Source organism: Equus przewalskii, chromosome 24 (genome assembly GCF_037783145.1).
Source record: "Equus przewalskii isolate Varuska chromosome 24, EquPr2, whole genome shotgun sequence".
In the NCBI taxonomy this organism is placed as follows: Eukaryota; Metazoa; Chordata; class Mammalia; order Perissodactyla; family Equidae; genus Equus; species Equus przewalskii.
The window spans coordinates 3139841-3167735 of record NC_091854.1 but is presented as its reverse complement, the minus strand read 5'-3'; the positions used below and the strand labels follow the sequence as shown (position 1 = coordinate 3167735).

At 34.1% G+C, this 27895-nt stretch overlaps 1 protein-coding gene across 2 annotated transcripts in view; it reads right to left on the bottom strand.

Annotated features, from left to right (window-relative positions):
- The window catches only part of DPYD (dihydropyrimidine dehydrogenase), a 773365-nt gene that overhangs the window by 528218 nt on the left and 217252 nt on the right, over positions 1–27895 (bottom strand). For both annotated transcript variants that reach the window (XM_070592141.1, XM_070592142.1), the window contains exons 6-8: positions 27176–27372; positions 16842–16923; positions 9264–9351 (exon numbers count right to left, since the gene is read on the bottom strand). In XM_070592141.1, coding sequence (XP_070448242.1) covers positions 9264–9351; positions 16842–16923; positions 27176–27372 — 367 coding nt within the window. The remainder of the gene's footprint in view (positions 1–9263; positions 9352–16841; positions 16924–27175; positions 27373–27895) is intronic.

The window sequence follows — 27895 nt, the reverse complement described above, 5'->3', positions numbered from 1 at the left end:
TTGAATAGCTACTGTAGCCTGTTGAAAGTCATACTAAGAAATTTTGACTTATTCTGAATGTAGTGGCAGCCACTAAAAATATCTGAGACATTTACAGCTTGTTTTTAAGAAGCATTTCCTCATGTGGCGAGTTCTTCATATCAGAGTATCATATTACTAAGAGTGAGCGATTTGGGGTGACAAAGATAGTCACCATAGGGACCAGGATTACTCTTATTAACATGATTAGCATTGTCTCCTAATATAATCAAACTATTAAGGAATCAGGGCTAGCTTGGTGAACCCAGAATCAGAATAAAGAGATTTAGAAGTCTTTAAAATGAACTTACCTGTGTGTCTTTATGATATGGCCTCAAAGAACTCCAGGTCCATTGATTCAGGTGCCTTTAAAGACACACCACCACCATTTCCTCAGATTCTTTTTTTTCCTTTCTATGCTTGTAAAGGTGACCAGTCCCTATTACCTGCTTCTGCAGATTAAGATGTACTTTCTACAGATATGTTAATATGATCAAAGAATAATTGCTCTACATCTATTTTATCTCCTTCTGGGGGCTTTGCTAGAACTCATTAAGTGATGATTTAATGAACTCTCAGCTGGAATTCTAATTCCCTCATTTCTGAATTCTTAGGAGCCACCTCACAATTATATCCGAGTATGTACAAGTGACACTAGACTAGACAACATTACAAACAAAAAAAAAGAGAATTTGCAAAGTATTCACGCCCCCTTTTTTGTTTTTTTTTTTTAACTGTCAGGTTTATTATCTTAAAATAATCTATTCAGATTTGTGCATATTCCCTACCCAGATTCATTTTTATCTGTGGACAGAAGTAAAGAGGGCAGTCTAAAAACATATTTTTCTTCTAAATAAACAAAGTATACATGATTGGGTACAATTTAGAAACTCCTGATTAAGAAGCTAATTAAGAATAACTTCTACAGAGAAAAACTTTGACTCTAAGAAGGCACAAGAGATTTAACTAAAGGCCACAATGTAGCAAATTTAATACCACAACCTCTCAATGGATTTCCTTAATTGTAATTATCTCTTCTTCACCTGTTATAATATTTGGGAATCATCGCATTTGAAAAATATTCTTTTCTAATGGTAACTGAAAAAAACAATTAGTGGCAATAATGAGAAAAATGAGGCTAAATATAAGGACTAATTCTAGCAGTGTATGAGATCCCATGTACAATACCCTTAAGTTGGACAACTCAATATAGGCAGGTGTCATCAGCTAACTTGGCTTTCAGTTATTATGTCTGTAACAGCTTTCTAGGTTGAAATATGGATGTTTGCATTTGTTACATTCTTCCTACTTTCTGTATAAAATTCACTTTCCATGTTATGGTTGCAATTTACTAGTTTTCTTTAACTTAATCTTAATTTTCTTATCTATATAATAGAGTTAATAATATCTACCTCAAGGGCCATTTTAGGAGTTAATGACATAAATTGCATTAAAAATAGAGAAAAATAAAGAAATGAGGATGAAATATTTTAGCTATCACTGCTACTACTACCAACATCACCACCATTAATATCGTGACTCCTACTTCTCTATTTCATTTATAGTGTAATACCAACTTTATAATAATGTAATATCTATTTCCCCTTGGGTTTGGTCAGAGTTATAATACACCCCACATTGCCAATACATTTTAATATCCTATCAATTTACTTTGGCAAACAGTCAAAACAGCTGCATTAAAAATCAATAATTAAAAAATACTTATAGTTCTTACTATGTGCCAGGCACTTTGCTAGACACTGAAGATCTATGAGAAAGGCAGACAGAATCTTCAGTCTGCAAGAGTTTATGTTCTAGTGGTGGAAACAAACGTGTAACCAGACCATAATAATACAGGGAAATAAGCACTACAATAAAGGACAAAGTGCCGTCTGGACTTCCAGAAAGGGAACAGGAACTTAACTGTGGAGGATTGGGGGTGAGGAAGCAGCTTCATTTAACCAGGTTAAAGAGTGAAGGTAAAGAGCGGATCATTACGAGTAAAGAGAACATTCTTGAAGTAGAAAAAAGTACAGGTAAGCTAAGAACTTAACTATGAAAACAGTGACAGTTCCAGGTCCAGGCAACACTATGTCAAAAAACTGAGATTAAAAATTCAGATGAGGTAAAACTAAAAACAGTTCAAATGGCTGAAAGACACAATTTACTGGGTAAAGTGACTGGAGACATAAGCTGTTGACCAAATCATGAAGAGTCTTGAAAGTCTTATTTTAAAGTGTTCTTCCCCTGTCCCAGAGGAAATAGGGAGTTATGGGGGGATGGGGGGAGGTTAATGAGGGAATGCCATGATGGATCTAATTTTAGAAAGATCACTACTGCATTTCTGTTGTGTGGATAACGGTGGCCATGGTGACCAGTTAGGAGGCTACAGCAGGGGTCCAGTAGCATTAAGGGAGGAGAATGGTTATAGTGAGAGGTGAATTCAAGAGAAATCTTTGGGATAGACACAAGAAGAACATCTAATGGTAAGACAGTGACTGTTTATAATATCTTCCTGCAGTAATAATGAATTTTACAGTTGTTGCCCTTGTAATACTCTCTCCCTTCCAAGTAGTAAAAACAAAAATTCAGAAATTAAAAAAAAAAACCTGTTAGAAGAACACATAGAGTATTCCCATTTATCTGAGGGTGTCTTAGTGGATACTCTTTTCCTTACACGCTTGTTTAACCTTTTCACCAGTGCCATGTTTTGTGAGACTGTAAGAGATAAACTACTGGAAAATGGGCAATTGGAAAAGGGAAAGGAAATGGGCTTCTTTGAAGCAAAGCCTAACAATCCAACCCTTCACTCATCTAGAACAGTGATTCTTAAACTTCGCTGTAGAATAATCACCCAAAGAATTAAAAAAAAAATACGTAAGAACTATCCAATACTTTGAAAAAGCCTTGTACAGTGGATGTTCCAACTCTATTTCTGAACACTGACACTAACACCATGCAGTGCTTTTATTTCAAATACCAAAATTTTAGTCTTTTGAAAAATCCCAATTATCTCAAAGACAACGCAATCTAGTTTGAATAAGATACAGAGCTTTATCTCACATATCTTTATTTCACTTAGAAGAAACTAAACTTCTCCTGGGGAAAGAGACATAACTCTTTAAGTCTTACAGTGATGTGTATACAATGAGATAATTTCCTTAATGGACACTGTTAGCATTAGTTATGGAAAAACCCAAAAGTGAGCAACTTTTCACTAGCAATATTACCCACAATATTAAAAATCAGGAAATATTAGTCCTTAATATATCATATTTAATTTTTAAAATGTCATTTTTTTCTTTTAAACAAATTACTCATAGAATGAGACAGTAGTTATAAATACAGAAGATCTATAATATAGTATTCCCAACCACAGACAGAGAAAATACTCCATCTTCATTGTGACCTATGCAACCAACATGCAAGTGCTACGTTCTAAGAATGTCTTCTTTACTATTAAGGGTTTTACTGGCCTCTCTAAATAATGAATTCAGGTGTCAAATACCAGTGATAGTGTACATCTATGCCAGTGACCTTTATTTGTGTCTTCTCTCTATATCTACCATCCATCCTCTTTCTCTATAGTAATGGAAGTTTAATGGTGCATATGTCCACCCAGCTAAAGGCTATATTTCCCAGCATCCTTGGCTGCTTAGAATGCTTATGTCACCAGGTTGTAGACATTGAGATAAAAGCAGAAGACATATGTGCAACTTCTCGGTCATAAACTTAAAAGGAAAAGAACTCCCATTCCTCTTTCCCATTTTTGTTAGCAGAAATGTGGACAAAGTAGTCACCTGTGAACCAAGGATGAAAGTCAGGTGTTGAGGATGGTTCATACTGTTAGACAAGAGAGAGCTAACCATATATCTTGTTTAAGCCTCTATTTTTTCTTAAAGTAACCAAACCTATATCCTAAATAATATAGAATTCTTATTCCAAAATTTACTCCTCTAAACTAAGTTGGAAAAGGTAGACAAATTTGGAAAAGGTAGACAAATTAAGTGAGTGAAGTTTAATTACAATATAGAAGCACAGTTAATAAATAAAAACATGTAAGGATGTGAGGCTGTCCAAGTAACAGGCAGTTATATGGTAATAGAAAGGTCATAAATTCCCAACTCGGAAATCAGGAGTGTCAAATAAACATTTCCTGAAGGATAAGGCTACCTGTCTTCTACAGACAGAGGTGCCTTCTTTTTTGACAAGATGAAATTCTCTTGTATATATTTCATACAAAATACTGAAATAGAACATAACTGCATTCTACACATCACTACACCAAAATGTCAAAAGATTCACTTCTCAGCGTGAAAATGCACAGCAAAATAAATACGAAAGGACTCCACATTTTAAACACTGTTTTCACACCCTGGTGCAGAGTCAAATGGAGTATTGTGAATGGATGTAATATCATCAAATAACATATGTAAGGGAACTTAATGGAATAAAAGAACAGAACAAAACCGAAACATTACTGATTCTTGCAGATGGAAAATATCTCTGTGGCTGAAACCACTCAGATTGATAAACCATTTAATTGTTCCAAATTTTTGTTATAATTTGAGTCTTATGCAGTCAATTTGGAGATATTTCAATATACTGGTTACTTATTTGGCCCATATCTCTTCATTGCAGAGATTCTTTGCAGACAAAGTTCATAGAGATACATGAAACTGCATTAGAATGTATTACTCCATCAATGGAAAATATCTTTTTTTTTTTTTTTTTGAGGAAGATTAGCCCTGAGCTAACATCTGCCGCCAATCCTCCTCTTTTCTTCTCAGGAAGCCTGGCCCTGAGCTAACATCCCTGCCCATCTTCCTCTACTTTATATGTGGAACGCCTGCAACAGCATGGCTTGCCAAGCGGTGTGTAGGTCCAACCCGGGATCCGAACCGGCGAACCCCAGGGGGCCGAAGCAGAACTTGAGAACTTAACTGCTGCACTACCATGCCAGCCCCAAAAATATATCTTTTATGTATGACTGCTGTAGGAAACCATAACAGTGAATTTCAAATAGCTATTTGAAAACATCACTAATATTTCAGATCTATTACCTGACTAAAGTTCCCACTTATTTTTGACCAACCATTTTTGAACAAGTATTTGTTGAGAGTAACAGCAACGTACTGATCCAACATTGATGGTATTCATAGAATATACTTGATAGATACTTGCCTTATTTCTTCATGTTAAATTCTCAATACAAATGTAACATGGAAAAGTAGAACCAAAGTCAGCTATGTTGTCTCTAAAAATGGAACCTAGGGAAAATATACCTTTTCTCCTTCCTATTACTGATCTACACATGATTACTGTACTTAAATAAAGGTAATAGAGAAAGCAATACTGATGACAATGGCACTCAAGTTTCTGAAAGGAGCTTCAATACAGATATTTAGGAGCTAGAAGACAGTGCAGATTTATTTTCCTCTTCATAATTTTTTATTGAAACAAAAAGAGTGACAGACCAGGACCAGATGGCTTCCCTGGTGAATTCTACCAAACATTCAAAGAAGATTTAATACCTATCCTTCTCAGAATCTTCCAAAAAATTGAAGAGGAGGGGAGGCTTCCTAACTCATTCTATGAAGCCAACATTATCCTGATACCAAAACCAGACAAGGACAACGCAAAAAAAGAAAATTACAGGCCAATATCACTGATGAACATCGATGCAAAAATCCTCAACAAAATACCAGCAAATTGAATACAACAATACATTAAAAAGATCATACATCATGATCAAGTGGGTTTCATTCCAGGGATGCAGGGATGGCTCAACATCCACAAATCTATCAACGTGATACACCACATTAACAAGATGAAGAATAAAAATCACATGATCATCTCAATAGATGCAGAGAAAGCATTTGACAAGATACAGCATCCATTTATGATAAAAACTCTAGATAAAATGGGTATAGAAGGAAAATACCTCAACATAATAACGGCCATATATGACAAACCCACAGCAAATATCATTCTCAATGAAGAAAAACTGAAAGCTATCCCTCTAAGAACTGGAACCAGACAAGGAGGCGCACTGTCACCAATCTTATTTAACATAGTATTGGAAGTCCTAGCCAGAGCAATCAGGCACGAAAAAGAAAGAAAATGGATCCATATTGGAAAGGAAGAAGTGAAACTGTCACTCTTTACAGACGACATGATTTTACATGTGGAAAACCCTAAAGAATCCACTAAAAAACTTTTAGAAATAATAAAGGAATACAGTCAAATCACAGGATACAAAATCAACATGCAAAAATCGGTTGCATTTCTATACACTAACAACAAAGTCATAGAAAGAGAAATTAAGAATACAATCCCATTTACAATTGCAACAAAAAGAATAAAATACCTAGGAATAAACTTAACCAAAGAGATGAAAGATCTGTACACCAAAAACTATAAAACAATGTTGAAAGAAATTGAAGAAGACACAAATAAATGGCAAAATATTCCATGCTCTTGGATTGGAAGAATTAACATAGTTAAAATGTCCGTAATTCCCAAAGCAATCTATAGATTCAACGCAATCCCTATCAAAGTTCCAACAACATTTTTCACAGAAATAGAGTAAAGAATTCTAAAATTTGTATGGAACAACAAAAGACCCCAAATAGCCAAAGGATTCCTGAGGAAAAAGAACAAAGCTGGAGGTATCACACTCCCTGATTTCAAAATATACTACAAAACCATAGTAACCAAAACAGCATGGTACTGGCACAAAAACAGACACACAGATCAATGGAACAGAATCAAGAGCCCAGAAACAAACCCACACATTTATGGTTAGCTAATATTCAACAAGGGGGCCAAGAGCATACGATGGAGAAAGGAGAGTCTCTTCAATAAATGGCGTTGGGGAAACTGGACAGCAACATGCAAAAGAATGAAAGTAGACCATTCCCTTACACCCGTGCACAAAAATCAACTCAAAATGGATTAAAGACTTGAATGTAAGACCCGAAACCATGAAAATACTAGAAGAAAACATAGGCAGTACACTCTTTGACATTGGCCTTAGCAGCATATTTTCACGTACTATGTCTGACTGGGCAAGGGAAACAAAAGAAAAAATGAACAAATGAGACTACATCAAACTAAAAAGCTCCTGCACAGCAAAAGAAACCATCAACAAAACGAAAAGACAACCTAACAATTGGGAGAAGATATTTGCAAATCATCTATCAGATAAAGGGTTAATATCCAAAATATACAAAGAACTCATACATCTCAACAACCAAAAAAACCAACAACCCAATTAAAAAATGGGCAAAAGATCTGAACAGAGATTTCTCCAAAGAGGATATATGGATGGCCAACAGGCATATGAAAAGATGCTCAACATCATTGGCTATCAGGGAAATGCAAATCAAAACTGCAATGAGACATCACCTCACTCGGGTCAGAATGGCTTTAATTAGCAAGACAGGAAACAACAAGTGTTGGAGAGGATGTGGAGAGAAGGGAATGCTTGTACACTGCTGGTGGGAGTGCAAACTAGTGCAACCACTATGGAAAGCAGTATGGAGTATCCTCAGAAAATTATGGATAGATCTACCATATGATCCAGCTATTCCACTGCTGGGGATTTATCCAAAGAACCTGAAAACACAAAGGCATAAGGATACATGCACCCCTATGTTCATTGCAGCATTACTCACAATAGCCAAAACTTGGAAGCAACCTAGGTGCCATCAAGGGACGAATGGATAAAGAAGATGTGATATATATACATAATGGAATAGTACTCAGCCATAAGAAATGATGAAATAAGGCCATTTGTGACAACATAGATGGACCTTGAGGGTATTATGCTAAGTGAAACAAGCCAGAGGGAGAAGGTCAAATACTGTAGGATCTCACTCATAAGTAGAAGATAAAAACAATGACAACAAACACATAGCAACAGAGATTGGGTTGGTGGTTACCATAGGGGAAGGGGAGAGGGCGGAGGGCAAAAGGGGTGATTAGGCTCACATGTGAGGGGATGGACTATAATTAGTTTTTGGGTGGTGAACATGATGTAATCTACACAGAATTCAAAATATATTACGATGTACATCTGAAAACTACATAATGTTATAATCCAATGTTACTCCAATAAAATAAATACATAAAAAAAAGAAAAAATGAGAAAAAACTATAAGCAGAAGTAAAACTATTAAATTATCTCCAACAAATTCCCTGTACGAGAGAAATTTTCACAAACAGAAATAATCTACGACTATTCTGTGAAAAATAAAATCTCAGAAGTTTATTCTTGAAAAAAAAAGGAACAAGAGAGATGGTCTTAGACTTGGTAGCAATTATCTAGTAAGAGAACCATGGCATCCTGATAAGACAAATTTAGTTGGCTACGAAGAATTCCTAATGATTTTACTCTAGCAATGCTACGCCTGAACAGATGTTATCCAGTGTGTGATCACTTGAAAGAGATGAAACAGTTTTCATCTCTGTGTAGGTTTATTACTTAGAGCAAAGAGTGTGAACTGGAGAAGAGACAGACAAACTAAAAGATGTGGCGAAAGACTTATTCAGCTTGTATGCCATAACTGTCCACAGTATGATCACATGAGAGAATGAATACACAGTTCATGAGATAAAAACTAAATTAAATCAACTGTTTCTTCTCTCGGGTCTCTCAGTAAATAATAGATAGAAGGAAAAAGTGTTAGAAAACTCAATCTCCACGGGATATTTAGGTAAAATGTGGAACCATAAGACACATTAATTGCCTCAGAAGCTATACATTGTCCATGTGATTTTAAAAACTATGATTAAACAACTTAAAATTCAGCTAAATATGAAAAGTCTTCAGGAAATTTTGAAAAGATAAATAGAACAAGAAAACGAGCCAATTCTGTCGTTTATCAGCAATTTAGCCAATCTGTTTCATGATAAAGAGAAAACTACAGCATACAGACATCTCTAAGCCCAATTCTGACCTTCCGTGGCATGACTTGAAAACATTTAGCTTCTTAGAGATGTTCACTGGTGATGATGGGACAGTGAGAGAACAGAGAGAGAATGTTTTGCTCAAGTCTACTCATGATGAGGTGAGGCAGCACAACTAGTTATAAAATAGAACATTTTCTTGGCTGCTCATTTCTGTCTGCTATTCCCTGCACAGACATAACTTCTAGCAAGAAAATGTCTCAAGGTAGTTATTCTTCTGGATATTGTCTGGAAATATCATAAAGAAAATTATTTAAAAGTAAGCTACTCACCTATCCCAATGAAAACAGCTTTGTACCCTTCTTCTTTCACAGTGCTAAGAGTCATTTCATTCACTGAAAGGCTTTTACCACAAATTATCTATAAGAAACAACATTTGAATAGTGATATTTTGGTATTTGATTAATTAAAACCTTAATCTTCAACATCAAAAAGAACAGAAACTCAGTATATGTATAAAATTTCCATATATATGTGGAAATACTTTTGTCTTTTAGTATACAGACTTACATATAGAAAAGAGTATATAAATAGAACACTAAGATGTTTTACTTATGGGCGAAATGCATTTTTGCCTTTTAATGAAGCAGCAGAAAAAAAGCTACTGTATTTCAAACCAAGTCAGTAAACTTTCATAGCTTGACTAATACGTTCAAGGCACCATGCGGGGCACTTTAAACAGTAAAATGATAAATGAGACACAGTTTTTGCCTCAATGTATAGTCAAAAATCTGTGCAAAAGAAAAACTGTGTGTGATCCGCATGCGTCTATGGGAATTCAAAGGACGGAGAGATGCATTCTGGCTAAAGTCATAATGATGAGAATACAGAGAGTGGGATTTCAATGGAGTCTCTTTAAAGAATGGATAGGATTTTGATAGGCGACATTGTCCAGGGAAGATGAATACAGTCAGGAAGCAGAGGGTAGTCACCTCTATTAAAAGTCACAATACTTTGCTCAGTACCCAGACATGAGCCAATTTTGAGATCTGGAATCTACTGACTGTAGAGGTGGCAGGGTCCCGAGGAAGAAGGACCCTGCAACATCGTGGCAAATAAATACTGTAACGATTCCCCTAGTCCTTCTCCAAAGGGAACTGTGGCCATTTACCCAGGTGACTGTTCACTGAAGAAAGAGGAGTAATCATACATTTAAGGACATTGGCCACAGATTCTTCATTGACATTAGCACCAGGAGAGGCAAGAGTGGAGACTGACGGGGATGAGGCAAAAAATGGAGCCTGGCTAAAACCTGCCTCACAGTGGGCCCACAGAGATCTCAGATTCAGTGAGTGCTTATTCCTCTGTCTTTACCTGCATACTCAAAATGGTCATACTTGTCAGTTGAAGTAATCTCCACATTGGATCTCTGGTCTGTGAAGTAAGAGCTATAATAGCTATAATAATTGGGAAGGCCAGAAAATTTCTCAGACCCCAGTGGAGAGAGTAAAACACACACACTATCCTATCCTAGAAGTGGGTGGCATGGGGAGAGACGGTGATGGTCCGTGTTATATTTCTGTCTAATTCACCAGTCTGGCCCTTGCTGAGACCAGAGGATGCCCAGAGAATGACTATAAACCACTGCAGGCTTGACCAAAGAGTAGCCCTGATTGCAGTTTCTGTGACAGATGTGGTATTATTGATAGAGCAGATTCATAAGGCCACAGGTACATTGCATGTGACCATCGATTTGAGGAATGCATAATTTTCCATCCTGCTTCTCAGAAAAAGGGATCAGGAACAGTTCACATTCATGAGGGAAAGATAAGAACATTGATTTACAGTTTTGCCTCAGGAATATGTCAACTCTCTTTTGGAGTAACACATGTAATCTGAAACAATCTGGTCACTCCCCAGAACATCACAGTGATCTACGACACTAAGAAAATCATGCAGATTGGACGGCATGAGCAGGAAGTGGTTAGTTTGCTGAAGACCTGGACAAAACACATGGACTCCAGAGAGCAGATGAACCCTATGAAGATCAGGGACTAGCCACTTGAGTGATGTCTGAATGTTCACCTGTCAGGTATGTGTCAGTATATCCTCTCTAAAGTTAAAGATTTTTGCGGCAATTTTGCTCTCGTTTACCACCATAAAAAAAGGAAGCACAATTCCTGGTAGGCTTCTTTGGGTTCTGAAGACAACATGTTCCTAAAACCAAAAGTTTCTAAACTGAGTCAAAGAGGAAGAATAAATTTTATTCATGAAACAATAATTGCAACTAAGCTGCATAGAGTAATTAAGTGAAAGGCTCTCTTCTAAACACTGACTCATTTAATTCTTACAATCAGCCCTATGAAGTGGTATCAGCATCCTCATTTTACGAATGATGATACTAAGGGACAAAAGAGCTTAGACAACCTTTATCAAAGTCATATATGTAGTACGATTGCAGAGCCAACATGAGTAACATCTATGCCCTTACGTCTTTTGAGGTTACAAGAAGAATGAAAGGCAGAATTGGCACCATCCTCAAAGGTGTAGCATAGAACCTACTGAAAACATAGTATTTCTGGAGTATAAAGTGAAAAGCAAAGAATGAAAGAGAAAGTAGGGGATGAAGATGACTGGGACTACATCATGGAGGGCCATTTTTGTTTTCCTAAAATACTAATTCTATTTTTATTTTGGCAGATAGAGCAACTGTTTGAAATTTATAAGCCTGGGACAATCAAGGTGAGATTAATAATTAACATTCAGAACCCTGAAACATATCGAATATCATGGAATAAACTAGGACATTAAGTAAACATGTACTATTAAAAGTGTTTAATAATAAGTCTCTAATAATGAGTATTACTATTAGAATTAATTGAATTAGATGCTATCGAATGTATCTAATAGTAAGGCTTTAGAATTTTAATTTATTCTAACTTTTAAAGAATAGATCTTTTCTTTTTTTCTGGTCATAAAGAAAGATAGCAAGTTCTGTTTATTTATGAAATAAATAGCCTTAATACCAATATAAAATAAAAGTTAGACATAAAAGAAAACTATAGGTCTAAACATTCTAAATAAAATTTTAGCAAATAGAGTAAGATTGCAATTTCCAAAGCTGAAAAGTGCAATGACGTGCCAATGAGTTAATTAGTGGAAACGATCCTCAGAATACTTGACTTTAGGTTTAGTTTATCGACTGCCTCAGCAAAAAGATTCAAGAAAGACCTCCTATCCTTCCTGAGGTGGGGGATGTGCGTGTGTATGCACAACAGAAGTTTAGTTCAGCAGTGGTAGAATGTGATTTATCAAATGGGAACGAAGACATTCAAATCCTTCCACCCTAATAGAGGAAACATGTCTGAGTTTGTAACATACAGGAAAGATGCACAGACATTTTACATTTCCATAGTCTGATTCCACCCTAGTAGGCAATAGTGTGCAACTAGAGAAGGAAAAAAGTTGAATTATACCTTTGTGTATAGAAAACTGGAAAGAAAAATAGCTTGACTCTCGATGTTAATGTACCAGGACTGGGACCAGCAAGACTTTACTATACTATGGACAGACATTGTGGGTAAGATGGAGAATAATCTTCATTAGGGAGTAGCTCCATGGTGGAAATTCAAACAGGGCAACAACAACAATAATCAGTGGAGTAACAGGCACCAGGACTCTTCCCCATTTGTGCTGGGAAATCTAGTAAGATTTCCCTTTTCTAAAAGGGAATAAATAAATGTAAGTAAATTTATTTATAGATGTAATAGCTTTCCATCTTGATTTTCTTACACATGGGTTACAGCATATATTATACCTTCCTATAATGGTTTTAGTAATATATGACTTGATACTCAAACTTCTTAGCTATACTCAGAATAAAATTCACTCCACTTTAAGCTCAGTACAAGAGTTATTACTACTCCAGCATAAGGGCTGAATATAATAAGCCCTCACCCACGGTTCCATCCAATATCCACTTTGGGACTTGATGAATACTTCCTTTATATATCCATAACATGTATTTATATGTATAACAATATTTATAACATAGGATAAAGGTTTACAATTTTTTTTGGAGTGGAACTCTTTCTTCAAATGAAATATGTGATACCTACTATAAAAAAATACAGATGACTATTTACATGCTCTTCATATTTTTCGCATAGAATATCTGGCTAAATAGATAAAACATTGTCAGAATCTCTAAGATAGGAAATCAAATGGAAGAATTTTTTAAATAATGTTTAGCTTTCTTTAGACAAAAATTATTTTGTTGGCTATTAATGCACACATTTCTCTCCTTCCGTTAGAGATATGGTATGATTTTATATTAGTTTTCCAACAACATACTATAATAATGGAAATGCCTGCTTCAAATAAACGTAATGAAAAACAAGATGATATAGACAGGTTATCAAGACAGATATCTCAGAGATTTTTGCTCAAATTAGGAATCAGAAGAAATGCCTAGCAATAACAAGTTAAGTTTAATCAAAATAGAATTATACAAAAATATTTTGGGAAATGGCAAATATATATGTATTTTAAGCATATTTAGAAAAAACACAAGATCTTTATGCAGATTTACATTTTTAGTTGTAGAAAATGAAGTTATTAGAAATATGATAGACCAAGAAACAAAAATATTTATGTCCACCTAAGTTCTGAATTGCATAACAAAAAAAGGAGCTTTTAATCTAAAAGATTAGTAAAAACATTTGACACAAATATCACAAAAGACTTTATTAAAGTCCATTTAATAAACAAAAATAATTTGCAGTGATCTACATTGGAAATTTATTATAAAATCAAGAGATTTTATTAAAATATAACAGCTAAGAAACTATTTCTTATAAAGAATAAATAACTTTATTATACTAGAAAAGATCCTTTGATGAGAAATCAATTGAGATATACTTGATAAATTAAAAACTATATAGCCTGCTGATAAATAAAGTGAAAAAGAAAAATGTGAACTCTATCACAAGAACACAGAAGCAAAAAAAAAATTATCCTAAACAATTCTGTGGAAGAGAAAAAAAATAAAATGACAATTACTCAAGAAAAATAACAATAATACTACTAATGAAAACATACGGGTTCTGACAAGTTTTATTCAGGGAGAAATTAATAATTTAAAATGGTTTCATTATTCAACCTAGAAAAATGAAAATTAAGCAAATATGCAACTCAAGAGGTTAAAAAAAGAATAACAAATAAGTGTAAAGATAGTAGGGGGAAAGAATTAATAAAGATAAAGTCAGCAATGAGTGCATAAGGAAACATAAAACTCTAAGACCTGGTTCTTTGAAAGAATACTTTTAACTAGAGAAATTGCTACCTATTCTTATCAAGAAAAAAGTTACGAAAACAGAATGTATAAGTTTAGAAATGTGAAAGCAAATATCATCACAGGTACAGACAAGATATTTTTATCTTATATTGGAATAACATGTTTAGTCTATGCTAATTAATTCAAAAGTCTCAATGAAACAGAATTTTTTTTTCTATGAAAACATATTTTAGCCAAATTGACAGGAGAATAAAATAGGTGGAAAAACCAATAACCAGGGAGGACCCGGGGAAAAAAAAGTCAAAGTTCTGTCTCTCATAAAAAGGCTTTGAGGTCAGAAGAGAAAAATTTTCAAATTTAGCAAAAAGGATGTCTCAAGACATTATTCTTACTAACAATCAAATAATGAAATGCTCAGTTTATTTTTATAAGCCTAGCATAACTCTATTACCAAGAAATCACAAAAATAACAAACAAAAATAAATAAAGCTAAACAAACAAAAAAAGTCTTTCAAGTAAATTTGAAACTCCAAGGACAGCAACAGTAGTTGACTACTCGCAGCTATATTTCGAGTTTTAATATTTATTGCATCAATAAGTAAAAAAGAAAAATTTCAGAAAGACTAACAAAACAAATCTGATTCTGTATGTACAGACATAATAAAACATAATGCAAAAATGGATATATTCCAGAAATGCAAAGATTAATATAATTCAATACATTAACTGAACGTAAGTTTTAAAAAAGGGCAGTTAACAAATGTAATACTCCCTCTCCATTAAAATAAAAAACTAAATAAAATTTTAGTATTCAAAGTCTAGAAAAATATTTATTCAATATAATTAAAAATGCTATCTCATAGACATGAAAAGATGCCATGTTGTGTCTCCTCAGAATTGTACATACAATTTATCATTTACAAAGCAAGTTTGAATACTTTATCTCCTTCACATCTTAAAACAACCTCAGAGAGGGACAAGACAGTATTAACCTTCTGTTTAATTTAGATTCTAATTTTTTCTTGATAACCTAATAAATTCATAGGGTTTAAAATTCAAATGTACAAAATGGTGATAAAATCCTCCCTACACCTTCCCAAAGGCTATTGATGCTCTCAGATTCCTGTATCTTTCCAGAGCTATTCTATGTATATATAAGCAGATGTGTTTATATTTACACAAATGGTAGTAGCATACTTTTACCTTTGAACAGATACGGACCAAGGCTAGAGATATTAATTGACTCTGTCAAGGTTATCTGACTATAAAATAAGAAAGTAGCAAGACTGTAGCTAAAATGTATATTCTCTGGCACTCAGCACATTGACTAATATGTCTTGATGTATTTCCTAATAAGAGTAATGGGTATGCCCTAATTTATGCCATACATCTAGTACTGCAAAAATTGAATGCAAATTTGCAGTTAATTATAAGATAAACTTAGAAGCAACTTAAACTAATTTCTTATTCATCTTAAATTGGTAGTAACACCTAAAATACTAGCTTGAATTCTCAATAATCATTTTCTTCTTTAATAAGACAAGTCAGAACTTGTATTCAAAATGAAAGAGATTTAAAGAGCATTTTAGAACGTATTTTCATAAAGCAAATAATCACCTTTAAATGATCTATTTTGAACACTGTTTTTTAATGCTGTTTTCATAAAGTTGTGCACATCTGTACTTTGTACTTGCTCTAAAATTTTTTGTTCAGTGATTGTGTAAAAGTTTCATCACCTAACTACTGCCAAATGAAATGTAATTATAAATATAAAAACACAAAATAGTCTTGAGTGTTTCTCCTTTTATTGATTTTTAAAATTTTTATTTCTAAATGCAAGAGCCATGATTAATTTGTTAATCACTTTTCAAAATATCTTCTGTATGTACTGACAGAATGTATTATGTAAATCACAGTACTTTTATCTATTGGGTTACATCTATTATGAAAAATTAAGATTTTTGAAACAAAAACAGCAATATGTTCAAGTGAAGAGCCAGACAATAATGTTCTTAATTAATAGAAAAGAACAAGAATATCTAAAGATATATTCTGAAAGTAGGATGTATCAACTTTTCAACTACCTTTAAAAGAAGAACACAATATTTATTTTGCAAAACTGAAGAATACAAAGCTATTGCTTTCTACTTTGCTGATTTACTGCCTATGTTGAGAAAGGATAATCATATTAACACTACTGACATGATGCATATAATAAATAAAATAAACCTCTGTAAGGAATTATGTTCCAAATTGTGAAATACGAACACTATGGAGTGCACATAACTTGCATTAAAAAAAACATGATTAAAGAAACCAAATCCTTAGCTGCACTGAACCCCTAAAGCAATTTAGGAATTTGTTTCTCACAGACAATTAATCACATGCAGGCGTGCCAGATGAGAACTATTGATTGCCCTTTTCCAGGCTAGTGGCATTCAGACAGTAGACAGACAAATGCCCTAAGCAAGGAGAAGCCTCTTTCTGCTTCTGCCTGGTGTAGCTTTTAATTGTTCTTTCCTAAAATGTGTGACATTTTGCTGTTAATCTTTAGTGTGGAGCTTACTCCTTGCTCTTTGAGCAGTACATATGTAAGTGTTATGCTTTCATTTACCTTTACACCAAGGTCCTTCATAAGCTCAATCTCAAAATTCACTACATCATATGGCAGCCGGAACTGAGGGATTTCAGAAGTACTGAAAAAAAAAAAAGGAAGAAGAAGCATTTGTGGAAAAATCATCACTTTAGAAAAATGTAACATATCTTTATTGATCAGTAGTATTAAAGGAATAAGTATCTCTTCTAAGGGTATTTTCATATTACCTAATGTGAGTGTGAGGACATCCAAATTTTTATATGCACAACAAAATATTATATGGGCTCCAGTAGAAACTGATGTGAAAATAAAGACATATAGACAATGGAAAATGATAAATAGGCAATTAATCAAAAGCAATTCCAATACTTTTAAATTTATTAAAGTATTTAGTTGACTTACCTACTAACAATTCTATGAAGTCCTAAGAAAATAAAATCCTAAAAAACCAAAAATTACTTTAAAGTATATAGTGTTTAATATACATATACTCATACACATATATATATATTCTACAACTATACCTCCAGCTTGTTCAAATTCAAATCTGTAACTCTATGTTATCCTGCCGTTTAGGAAATTCCAGGATCAGTTCCATGTGATTTATAGAACATTTTATAGTAAACCAACCTTCTTCTATGAAAGCAGTAAGTGTCCCAAAAAGATACAGTCATTAAAAAGTAATTCTATTTGGGCCAGCCCTGATGACTTAGTGGTTAAGTTTGGCACGCTCCACTTCGGTGGCCTGGGTTCAGTTCTTGGGTGCAGAACCACACCACTCATCTGTCAGTAGTCATGCTGTGGCAGCAGCTAACATTGAAAAACTAGAAGGATTTACAACTAGAATATACAACTACATACTGGGGCTTTGGATAGGAAAAAAAAAAGCAGTAATTAATTCTATTTGATATCAGTGCTTATTGTCTGCACTTAAAAAAAAAAACATGAGTCTAAAATATAATAATTTCAATAGTATAATAGTTTTGAGGATTAAAGATAAGCACAAATAACTTTTCAATATCTTATAGTAATAAAAAGTCTACATATGTTCATGAATAATAGCAATTCATTTATTCACTCATCTGTTCATTCAACAAACATTTACAAAGTGCCAGGCACAATATTAGTGGCAGTGATTTGATGGCGAATTTCACCAAATTCCCACTTTTAATAAGCTCTCATCCTGGTGAGCAAAGATACACAAACAATTACAATAGAACGTAGCACATGCAATAAAAGAGATATATCCAGGCATTATAGAGATTGATTTCTAAAATAAATAATTATTGAAGATGAACCTTCTGGATCATTCAATGCAATGTCTTTCAAAGTGCATACATAGTCTTTTCATTCTTTGGTGACTTAAAACCTTGACTATCCAATTAATTTCCATATATCAATCAGCAAGGCACCATGCTCAGTGCTACAGAAAATGTAAAGTATTAAACAGTATAAAATAAAGACTTTACACTAAAGGAACTTTCCATGTAGTTAGGACATAAGATTATACGTAAGAATGATTTGCGGCAGAGGTCAGAGATAAGAATCTCTTAAGGTAACTGGTGGATGCCAGCCACACTACCCCAGAGGTCATCAAAATGCTCTGGGCCCCACAAGGGCTTGGCCTTTTAGGGTATCAGAATATGCCACCCCAAAATATGTCACTTAGGCATAAGGATTATTTTGAGCTTAAGACAATTGAGAAGACGCAGATACAAGAAAAGCTCTTTGCCCCCTTACTTTGCCTAAAAGCAGGATGTAAATTTTCAAAGGTGTGTCTCATTTTCCACAGCAGGAAGGGCAGAACTCTCAATCACAAAGAGACAGTTCTAGACCCTTATCAGCCCAGAGATGGGGACCAAGAGGAACCTATGTCACAAACCTTACTTTTTAAATAACCCTTATCTATCACTAGTTTCCCCCATACATTTGCCTTCTCACAGGTTGCTGCCCCTGAAAGCTTAAACCCCTTTTCCTTTGTCCTATCACTTCCCCACAAATTTATTGTTTTTTCTTAAATGCTATATAAACCTCAAGTTCTGCTCATCCCTTTGAGTGACTCATCATGAGTTCCATATGCATGCATGATACATGTGTTAACAAACTGTTTGTTTTTCTCCTTAATCTGTCTTTTGTCAGTTTCTTTCACAGGCCCAGCCCAGTGGCTAAGACACTGTGACCTAAGAGAAGAGAGATTTTTTCCTTCCCTCTACCTTCAAAGGCTAAGCAGAAAGGATTTTAAATACCATGGATTGTATGTAGACATAAACTGACACCCAGTCTTGATAGGCCTGGGGCTTCATGGGAGAAAGACTGAAAATGGACTAAAACTGGAGTTTGATGAAGTTCCTCAAAAGGCCAGACAGGACAGCAAAAACAATGGGCCATGAATAAAGAATTCCATCAGAATAAACCAACCACAGCAAGGTGAGGCTCTAAATACATCCAGATACATTGTGAGAATGAGTACCTTCCTCTGACTAAGCCCTAACTTAAGAGTTTTATGAGATCTCAGTAGAAGTATATGACATAAAAGAAAAAATGATGCCAGTTCAGGCCAGGAGTTCTGATTTAAGAAAGAGCTATGACCAAGCAGGTTAAAAGAAGCAAGAACAACTTTTCTGTTGACCAGAAAGAAAGAAAGGAGGACATAATCAATCTAGCAGGAAGAAACTCGAACAAGGAGAAAGTATAACTTTGAAAGCTGAATAGGCATCAGAGCAAGCGGAACTCCAGGCTGCTGGGGCTTCAGTAGCTCTGCTTAGAGCCTCATACTGCTCTGAAAGCATTGTAGCCAACACGTAGCCCTGTGCTATGAACAAATGTGTGAGAATCACATCAACAAGCATCTCCTATAAAAAACAAGTGGAACATGAGATACTAAGAAGAGTTGGTCAGATTTGTTCATAATCATGTAGACAGGAGTAGAGAGGTGATTATTGATTGTTATAAATGTGACATATTTATATTCACCAGTGGATGTGGTCAGCAGTCAGATGGGTGATACACACATAAACACAGTACAATGCAACAAGTGTAAAATACAAATGTGAACAAGAGTGTTTCAAAGGAGGGAAGGCTTATTGTGGGATGAGATAATCAGGTAGGTGAAATGTGACAAATGATCAGCTTTCACATAGGTGGAGAAGAGGGAAGGCAATTCAGGAGGGGGAAATCATAAGGAGGAGGAACAGAAATGGGAGGAGAAAGAAAAGCATACATGCTGTATTCAGGGGATGGGAAATAGAGCAGCGGGGTGTCAGCAGGCTTTAGTAGGAACACTACTGCTCTGGACATCAGGTGAATTCCTGCTTGTCTCAGAGCTTTCAATGCCATCAATACATGATGGCTCTAAATTTCAAACCTTTATATTCACTTGGATGTCTAATACGTATCTTAAATTTATCACGCCTAAAACTAAAGTTTGGTTCCTCCATCCCAACACTGGTCCTCAGATAATTCCTTTCCATGATTTTTTACAGCCCTAAACTCTATCATCATACTATTCCTTTACCAGCATCATGCCAAGTCCAGGTGCAGGCAATGATTTTTACACTATTTAAAAACAGGTATAAAACTGACTCAAATAAGCCCATTTTGTATTGTCACCATGAACTGGTAACTCTAAACAATGCACTGATAATCTAAACACTGTCACCCCCAAAAAATCTTCGGTGAATCTAAATTCTAAATGATTCCTATAGTTGTTATAGAGTGTAGTAATATGTGTGCAAGCTTTAAATGATCCCACTTTTATTATCTCTTCTTTAATAAACATTGAGTTCTACAGGGAAGTTAACATGGAGAACTCCACTTAAACAGTGGCCACTGTTACATGCTGATTCAGCTAAAAGTATCCCTAATTCCAACAGCCCATAGGCAGCATGAGGCTCCACCCCAACAATATTACATATTCCAATGCTTAAGTGATTGATTTGGAATTGATAAAATGATAGCACATGAGGAAACATGAATCACTTCAATTCTGTCACTTCGTGTGACCACAAGGAGTTCTTAATTTGTGTTTAAAATTTAAAATAGTGAAACAGTGTGAACTGTATCTTTAATATTGAAATTGCTTTAATTGTTAATGTTTTATTTTATAAGAATGAATGAAAATAATTATTATTACTGATTATTACATGATCCTTATTGAAAATAATTATATTCTACAGACTAGAGGATAAGCACGTTAAAAAAATAATCTATTTCAGGCATCACATGTGCTAGCACTGCCATCCGGTATAAACTGCCATTTTTAAAACCCTTTTGTGCATATATAATCACTTGACACACTCTATATCTGGTTTATTGCTGCTTTATCACCTGCCTGCCCACCACTAGAGTATAAGCCCCACGACAACAAGCAGTTTGCTTTGCTCTCCTTTGTAGCTCTAGTGCCTGAGATAATGACCAGCACAGAGCAGAAGATCAATAACTACCAAATGAAGGGAGAGAGGGGAAAAGATGGGTAAATAGCAGGTCACAGAGGGCTTTCTGTGCCAAGCCAGATTCTTTACCTCTTGGGTTATGGGGAGTTATTGAGAGATTTTAAGTAGAAGTGCAATATAATCAGATTTGGAAATGACAAGGAAAATAGAGTTGAAAAAGACAAATCAGGACAGAAAGTGAACCATTTGGAGGCTACTGCAGTGGTACAGGAAGTGAGATGTTAAGGAATCAGAGAAGAAGGGGTGAGAGGACACTTTAAAAAGTATTCACAAAATACAATTGCCAGAATATTGAAGAATAGTGCAGATAAATCCCTTATGTTTTGGTAATGCCATCCACTGAGACAGTAAACACAGGAAGAGGCGCAATATTGATTGGTGTGGTGAAGTTTATAAGAGGAGATACCCAGGATTTGAATGTATGACCAGGCCAGAGAGAGAGGTCAGGGCAGATATAGATTTTTAAATAATTTGCATGTAGGTGGTAATTGAAACCATGAGAGTAAATGAGATTACCCTCAAGACTGGTGAGAAAGGGAATAAAAGGACAGAAGACGGAGATGGATTGGAATGATTGCTTCCCAGGTTTGTTATGCTTATGAAAAGAAACTTTTATTCTTCTATCTGTGCTCTTTTAACAATCTAAAGGTTTAAAAGAATTTTTCCTGTGGCAACCATAAATACTTTAGTACAGTTAGTAGAGCACCAGCTAACCTGAAAAAAACCCATCTTTCTTCTATGTTCATTTTCTTTCATATAAATGGAATTTACCTATAATAACTCTCTTCCATTCTTTTTAAAGCACAACTCTCATACTTTGATAGAGCTTTGCTTCAGTTTATTATGGTGCAGGTACCAAACTTTAAATTTGCATTGCATCACACATATTCTCAAAATATTTCCTACTGCCATTACTATTTAACCCAAACCACATTTCTCTTTATTGTCCATCAATATGAAATGCAACAGACATAGTGAAAACATTGCAACATTTGAAACAGCTAAAGCAAAGGACACCATTGCCCTGACTATCCTATCTCACAGAAATGTCCTAATCCAAATATATTAATTTTTATACATAATAGACAAAATCATAAAGTATATATATGCATGCACACTTACAGTCTCTTAACACCATCTTTGTTATCTTTTTTATCATAATATCAAGTCCTTTAACCCTTTTAAACTCATGCTGTGGAAAAAAAAGAAGAAATAGGTGGAGGAAAGCAAAGCTACTGATTATTTTGTAAATTTCTTGCAGTATCAGGAATGAGAAGCTCACAGCAATAAATGCCCAGCTCAAGAAACAAGAAAAGTCTCAAAGAAACAATCTAATTTTACACCTCAAGGAAGTAGAAAAAAGAACAAAAGAAGTCCAAAGTCAGTAGAAGGAAGGAAATAAGAAAGATTACAGCAGAAATAAATGAAATAGAGATTAAAAAAACAATAGAAAAGATCGATGAAATTAAGAGCTGTTCCTTTGGAAAGATAAACAAAACTGAAAAACTCTTAACTAGATTCACCAAGAAAAAGAGAGAGAGGACTCAAATAAATAAAATCAGAAATGAAAGAGGCGATGTTACAACAGATATCACAGAAATACAAAGGATGATGAGAGATTACTGTGAACAACTATACACCAACAGATTGGACAACTTAGAAGAAATGGATAAATTCCTAGAAACATACAACCTACCAGGACTGAATTACGAAGAAACAGAAAATCTGAAGAGACCGATTACTGCTAAGGAGATTGAATCAGTAATAAAAAATCTTCCAGTAAACAAAAGTCCAGGATCAGACAGCTTCATTACTAAAGAATTTAATTTAAAGAAAAATTAATACTAATCCTTTTCAAACTCTTCCAAAACACAGAAGAGGGAGGAACTCTTCCAAACATATTTTATAAGGCCAGCATTACCCTGATATCAAAACCAGACAAGGACACCACAAAAAACAAAAATTACAGGTCAATATCCCTAATGAACATAGATGCAAAAGTTTTCAACAAAATATTAGCAAGCCGAATTCAACAGTACATTAAAAGTACCATACACCATGATCAAGTAGGATTTATCTAAGGATGCAAAGATGGTTCAAAATCTGCAAATCAGTCAATGTGATATACCACATTAAGAAAATGAAGGATAAAAATCATATGATCATCTCATTAGATGCAGAAAAAGCATTTGACAAAACTCAACATCAATTTATTATAAGAACTCTCAACCAAGCAGATATAATGTACCTTAACATACCACAGCTAATGTCATACTCAATGATGAAAAGCTGAAAGCTCTTCCTCTAAGATCAGGAACAAGGCAAGGATGTCCATCATCACCACTTTTGTTCAACATAGTATTGGAAATCCCAGTCAGAGCAATTAGGCAAGAAAAAGAAATAAAAGGCATCCAAGTTGGAAAGAAGTAGTAAAACTGTCACTCTTGCAGATGACATGATATTATATATAGAAAACCCTAAAGACTCCATCAAAAAACTGTTAGAACTAATACAAGAACTCAGTACAACAGCAGGATACAAAATAAGTACACAAAAACCTGTTGTGTTTCTTCACACTAATAACAAACTATCAAAAAGAGAAACTAAGAAAACAATCCCACTTACAATTGCATCAATAAAGATTGCAATCAATCTGCAATACAATTGCATCAAAAAGAATAAAATTCTTAGGAATAAATTTAACCAAGGAGATGAAAGATATGTATATCGAAAACTACAAGACATTAATGAAAGAAATCGAAAGACACACAAATAAATGGAAAGATATTCCATGTTCATGGATTGGAAAAATTAATAATGTTAAAATATCCATACTACCCAAAGAAATATACAGATTCAATGCAATCTATATCAAAATTCCAATGGCATTTTTCACAAAAGCAAAACAATCCTAAAATTTGGAACCACAAAAGACCCTCAATAGTCAAAGCAATCTTGAGAAAGAAGGTCAAAGCTGGAAACATCACACTTCCTGAATTCAAACTATATTACAAAGCTATAGTAATCAAAATAGTATGCTACTGGAATAAAAACAGACACATAGATTAAAGGAACAGAATAGAGAGCCTAGAAATAAACCTGTGCATATACAGTCAATTAATTTACAACAAGGAGTCAAGAATATACAGTGGGGAAAGATAGTTTCTTCAATAAATGGTGTTGGGAAAACTAGGCAGCCACATGCAAAAAAATGAAACTGGACCACTATCTTACACAATACACAAAAGTTAACTCAAAATGGATTAAAGACTTGAATGTAAGACCTAAAAACATAAAACTCCTAAAAGAAAACACAGGTGATAAGCTCCTTGACATAGGCCTTGGTGATGATTTTTTAAATCCAACACCAAAAGCAAAAGCAACAAAAGCAAAAATAAACAAGTGGGACTAACTACATCAAACTAAAAAGCTTCTGCACAGCAAAAAAACCCATTAACAAATTGAAAAGGCAACCTACCAAATGGAAGAAAATAACTTCAAAATCATGGATCTGATAAGGAATTAATGTCCAAAGTATATAAAGAATTCATACAACTCAATAGCAAAAAACCCAATCTGATTAAAAAATGGGAAGAAGATCTGAAGAGACATTTTTCCAAAGAAGACATACAGATGGGCAAGGGGTACATGAAAAGATGCTCAACATCGTTAATCACCAGAGAAACGCAAATCAAAACCACAATGAGATAACACCTCATACCTATTAGAATGCCTATTACCAAAAAGACTAGAAATAACAAGTGTTCACGAGGATATGGAGAAAGGGAAATCCTTGTGCACTGTGGGTGCGAATGTAAATTAGTGCAACCACTATGGAAAACAGTATGGAGGTTGCTCAAAAAATTAAAAATTGAATTACCACATGATCCAGCAATTCCACTTCCGGGTGTTTATCCAAAGAAAATGAAAACACTAATTCAAAAAGATACATGCACCCCCATGTTCACTGCAGCATTATTTACAATAGGCAAGATATGGAAACAATTTAAGTGTACATTAATGAATGAATGGATAAAAAAATTGACACTGATTAAACACTTCATATTGTCCTTAGATACTGGGAAGATTCAAAGAAAAAGGAAAGAAAATAAACCAAAGAATTTAAAAGAAACATGTTTGGTCATTAATCCAGGGGAATCTGCCCCACTAGAAAAGGTTTAGTGAATATATAAAAACAAGTTTAGTGCCAACTTATATGACTTAAAAATGCTCATCCCGTATTTGAGTTAAAAAAGAGATAAAGATGCTAACAATCGTAATAATCTTCTACCAAAACTGTCAATACAGAATAATTCACAAACAAGGCTTGCTCCATTTTAAGCTTCTTCTGAAAATGCAATTAAGGGGGAAAAAAATTTCCTAGTCTACTAGGGTACACAGCAATTAAGCTCATATTTTTTAAATTAGCTCACATATTCGTTGATGTGTATAATTGAAAAAAATGTACAAAGCTTATACATATGTTGCTAATAGATTATGTTTTTCCTAATTAATAAAACTGTGGTAAAATGCCATTAAAAAATATATTCTAAATCATTCCAGCAAAATAATACATTGGTACTTTATGTTCCAGGAAAAAGAATTTTACAAAATACGTGTAATCATTTAAAACTCTTAGTGGTGAAGCATCGATAGAGAAAAATAATTATTTCTTGATAATCGGGTAGTTTTTTCTTCAGTTTATGTTTCATATCCTCTCTACAGGCTGGTCTTAGTATGTGATCTTTTTGCTTGATGATTCAGTCAAATAGTTTTACATTGATGACTGATAGCTTATCTTGGGTTTAGTATATTATCATTTGACTGATATTGAAATTTATTCACTTGTTGATACATATTTACAGGTGCCATAAAAGATAAACATAAGCACAAATTTTAGTCACAACTTGTTCAAATTTATTCTCTGTGATTATCAAATAACACATTTGTTGCTTAAAGAATAGTCCAGTAGCATAAAAACTTAAACCCAAAGTATAGCAACAAATACGCCAAATGGTTGTATTTTATAATCCATGATTTTCTGATGCAAGATGACATATTTAGGGAAAATAATAAATTAACTTACCACCCAAATTCTTTCTCATTTTTAGATCAAATGTTTTAAGCAATATCCACTGAATAATTAAAATAAATTTTATTTTTTATGATCATAAATGCAACATATGTTTACTATAGAGTTCCATTTATTTTAAATAAAGCAAACTCCACCCAATTTCTAAGCTTCGTTTGAATATCTGAAAGTCACTGATCCAAAGTGAACATTTTCCATTTCAATGGACGAATCTTCATAGGAATAAAAGACGATGTGATTGAATCCTAGTTTATAATAATGATAATGATTAATAGTAAATATGAATAAGGTATTTATGAGACAAACACTGCATAAATGTATATTAAAATGGAACATTTTGGTATAGTGTGACATAATTGTAATCAAATGCAGAACTTCAGAGATTGTAAACTGAAAATATGTGAGCAGGACATGTCTGTGTACACAACAAAAATGAATCATCCAATATTTTATAGAGCTAGGTTTTCCGCATGTCTAATTTCCATAATTTCCAGATACATCTCCATTAAAGAAAAGATTCACAGGGATGAAATAAGTTTTCATATGATTGTTTCCTCTATCCATAAAATATTTTGCTAAGATTTCTCTTAAATTCACAGAACTAGACCGAAATTTTTAAATAAATATTGCTTAAAGCCAACTGCGAATTTAAAGTGAATAATAAAATCAAAATTTGAGCATTTGGAAAAGAACATTTAAATACCATCTGTGAGCCTGAAGTTCCTATATGATTATGAACCAACAATATTCATAATTGTTTTACCCCATCATTTCTGACACTATAAACATGAAATAAATGTAGGCATTACCTTAAACCACCAACGTATTCTTGTTTTTCAAATATAGTGATGTCAGAGTAGCCTAATCGAGCCAAAAAGGAAGCGCAACTGATACTTGCAGGCCCAGCACCAAAAAGAGCAATCTTTGCAGAATAGGCTTCAGGCATTTTTTCTGGAGGAGGCAGAGAAGGATTTCTGATTTGTGGGATATTCATTGCTTTGAACACCTATGGAAAAATCAGTTGTCATGGTTAACATTTTTAAACTAAATTTTACATCCTCAAACATATTTTTAATGTTTAAATCCCTTAGTGTTTTAAATAGAAATAAACAATACATTTTCAGTAGTAATATGACACACTGAGAAGTTAATAGGGCCTAGTCGATGACAATCGGTGCTTGACTCACAGTCTTTGAAAAAGTCCTATCTAGACTCACACCTCCTCTAGGAAGCATTCCTGACTCACTTCCCCTACTCCTACCTCTAGTCCAAGTTCAGTGCTCTTCTTCCAAGCTCCTGTACCATACTTTGTACGCCTCTAACATAACCATTTACCACTGTACCTGTTTATGTGTCATGTTTCCACGTTAGTAGGACGTCAGCACCTTGAGTCAGAGAATATGTCTTATATAAAAACACACATACATATAACTTATTAACTACATGTTTTGGAAATTTTTAAAAACACACTACCATTATACTACAGCAGTTAGCACTAACCTGGCACACAATAGACATTCAGGAAATAA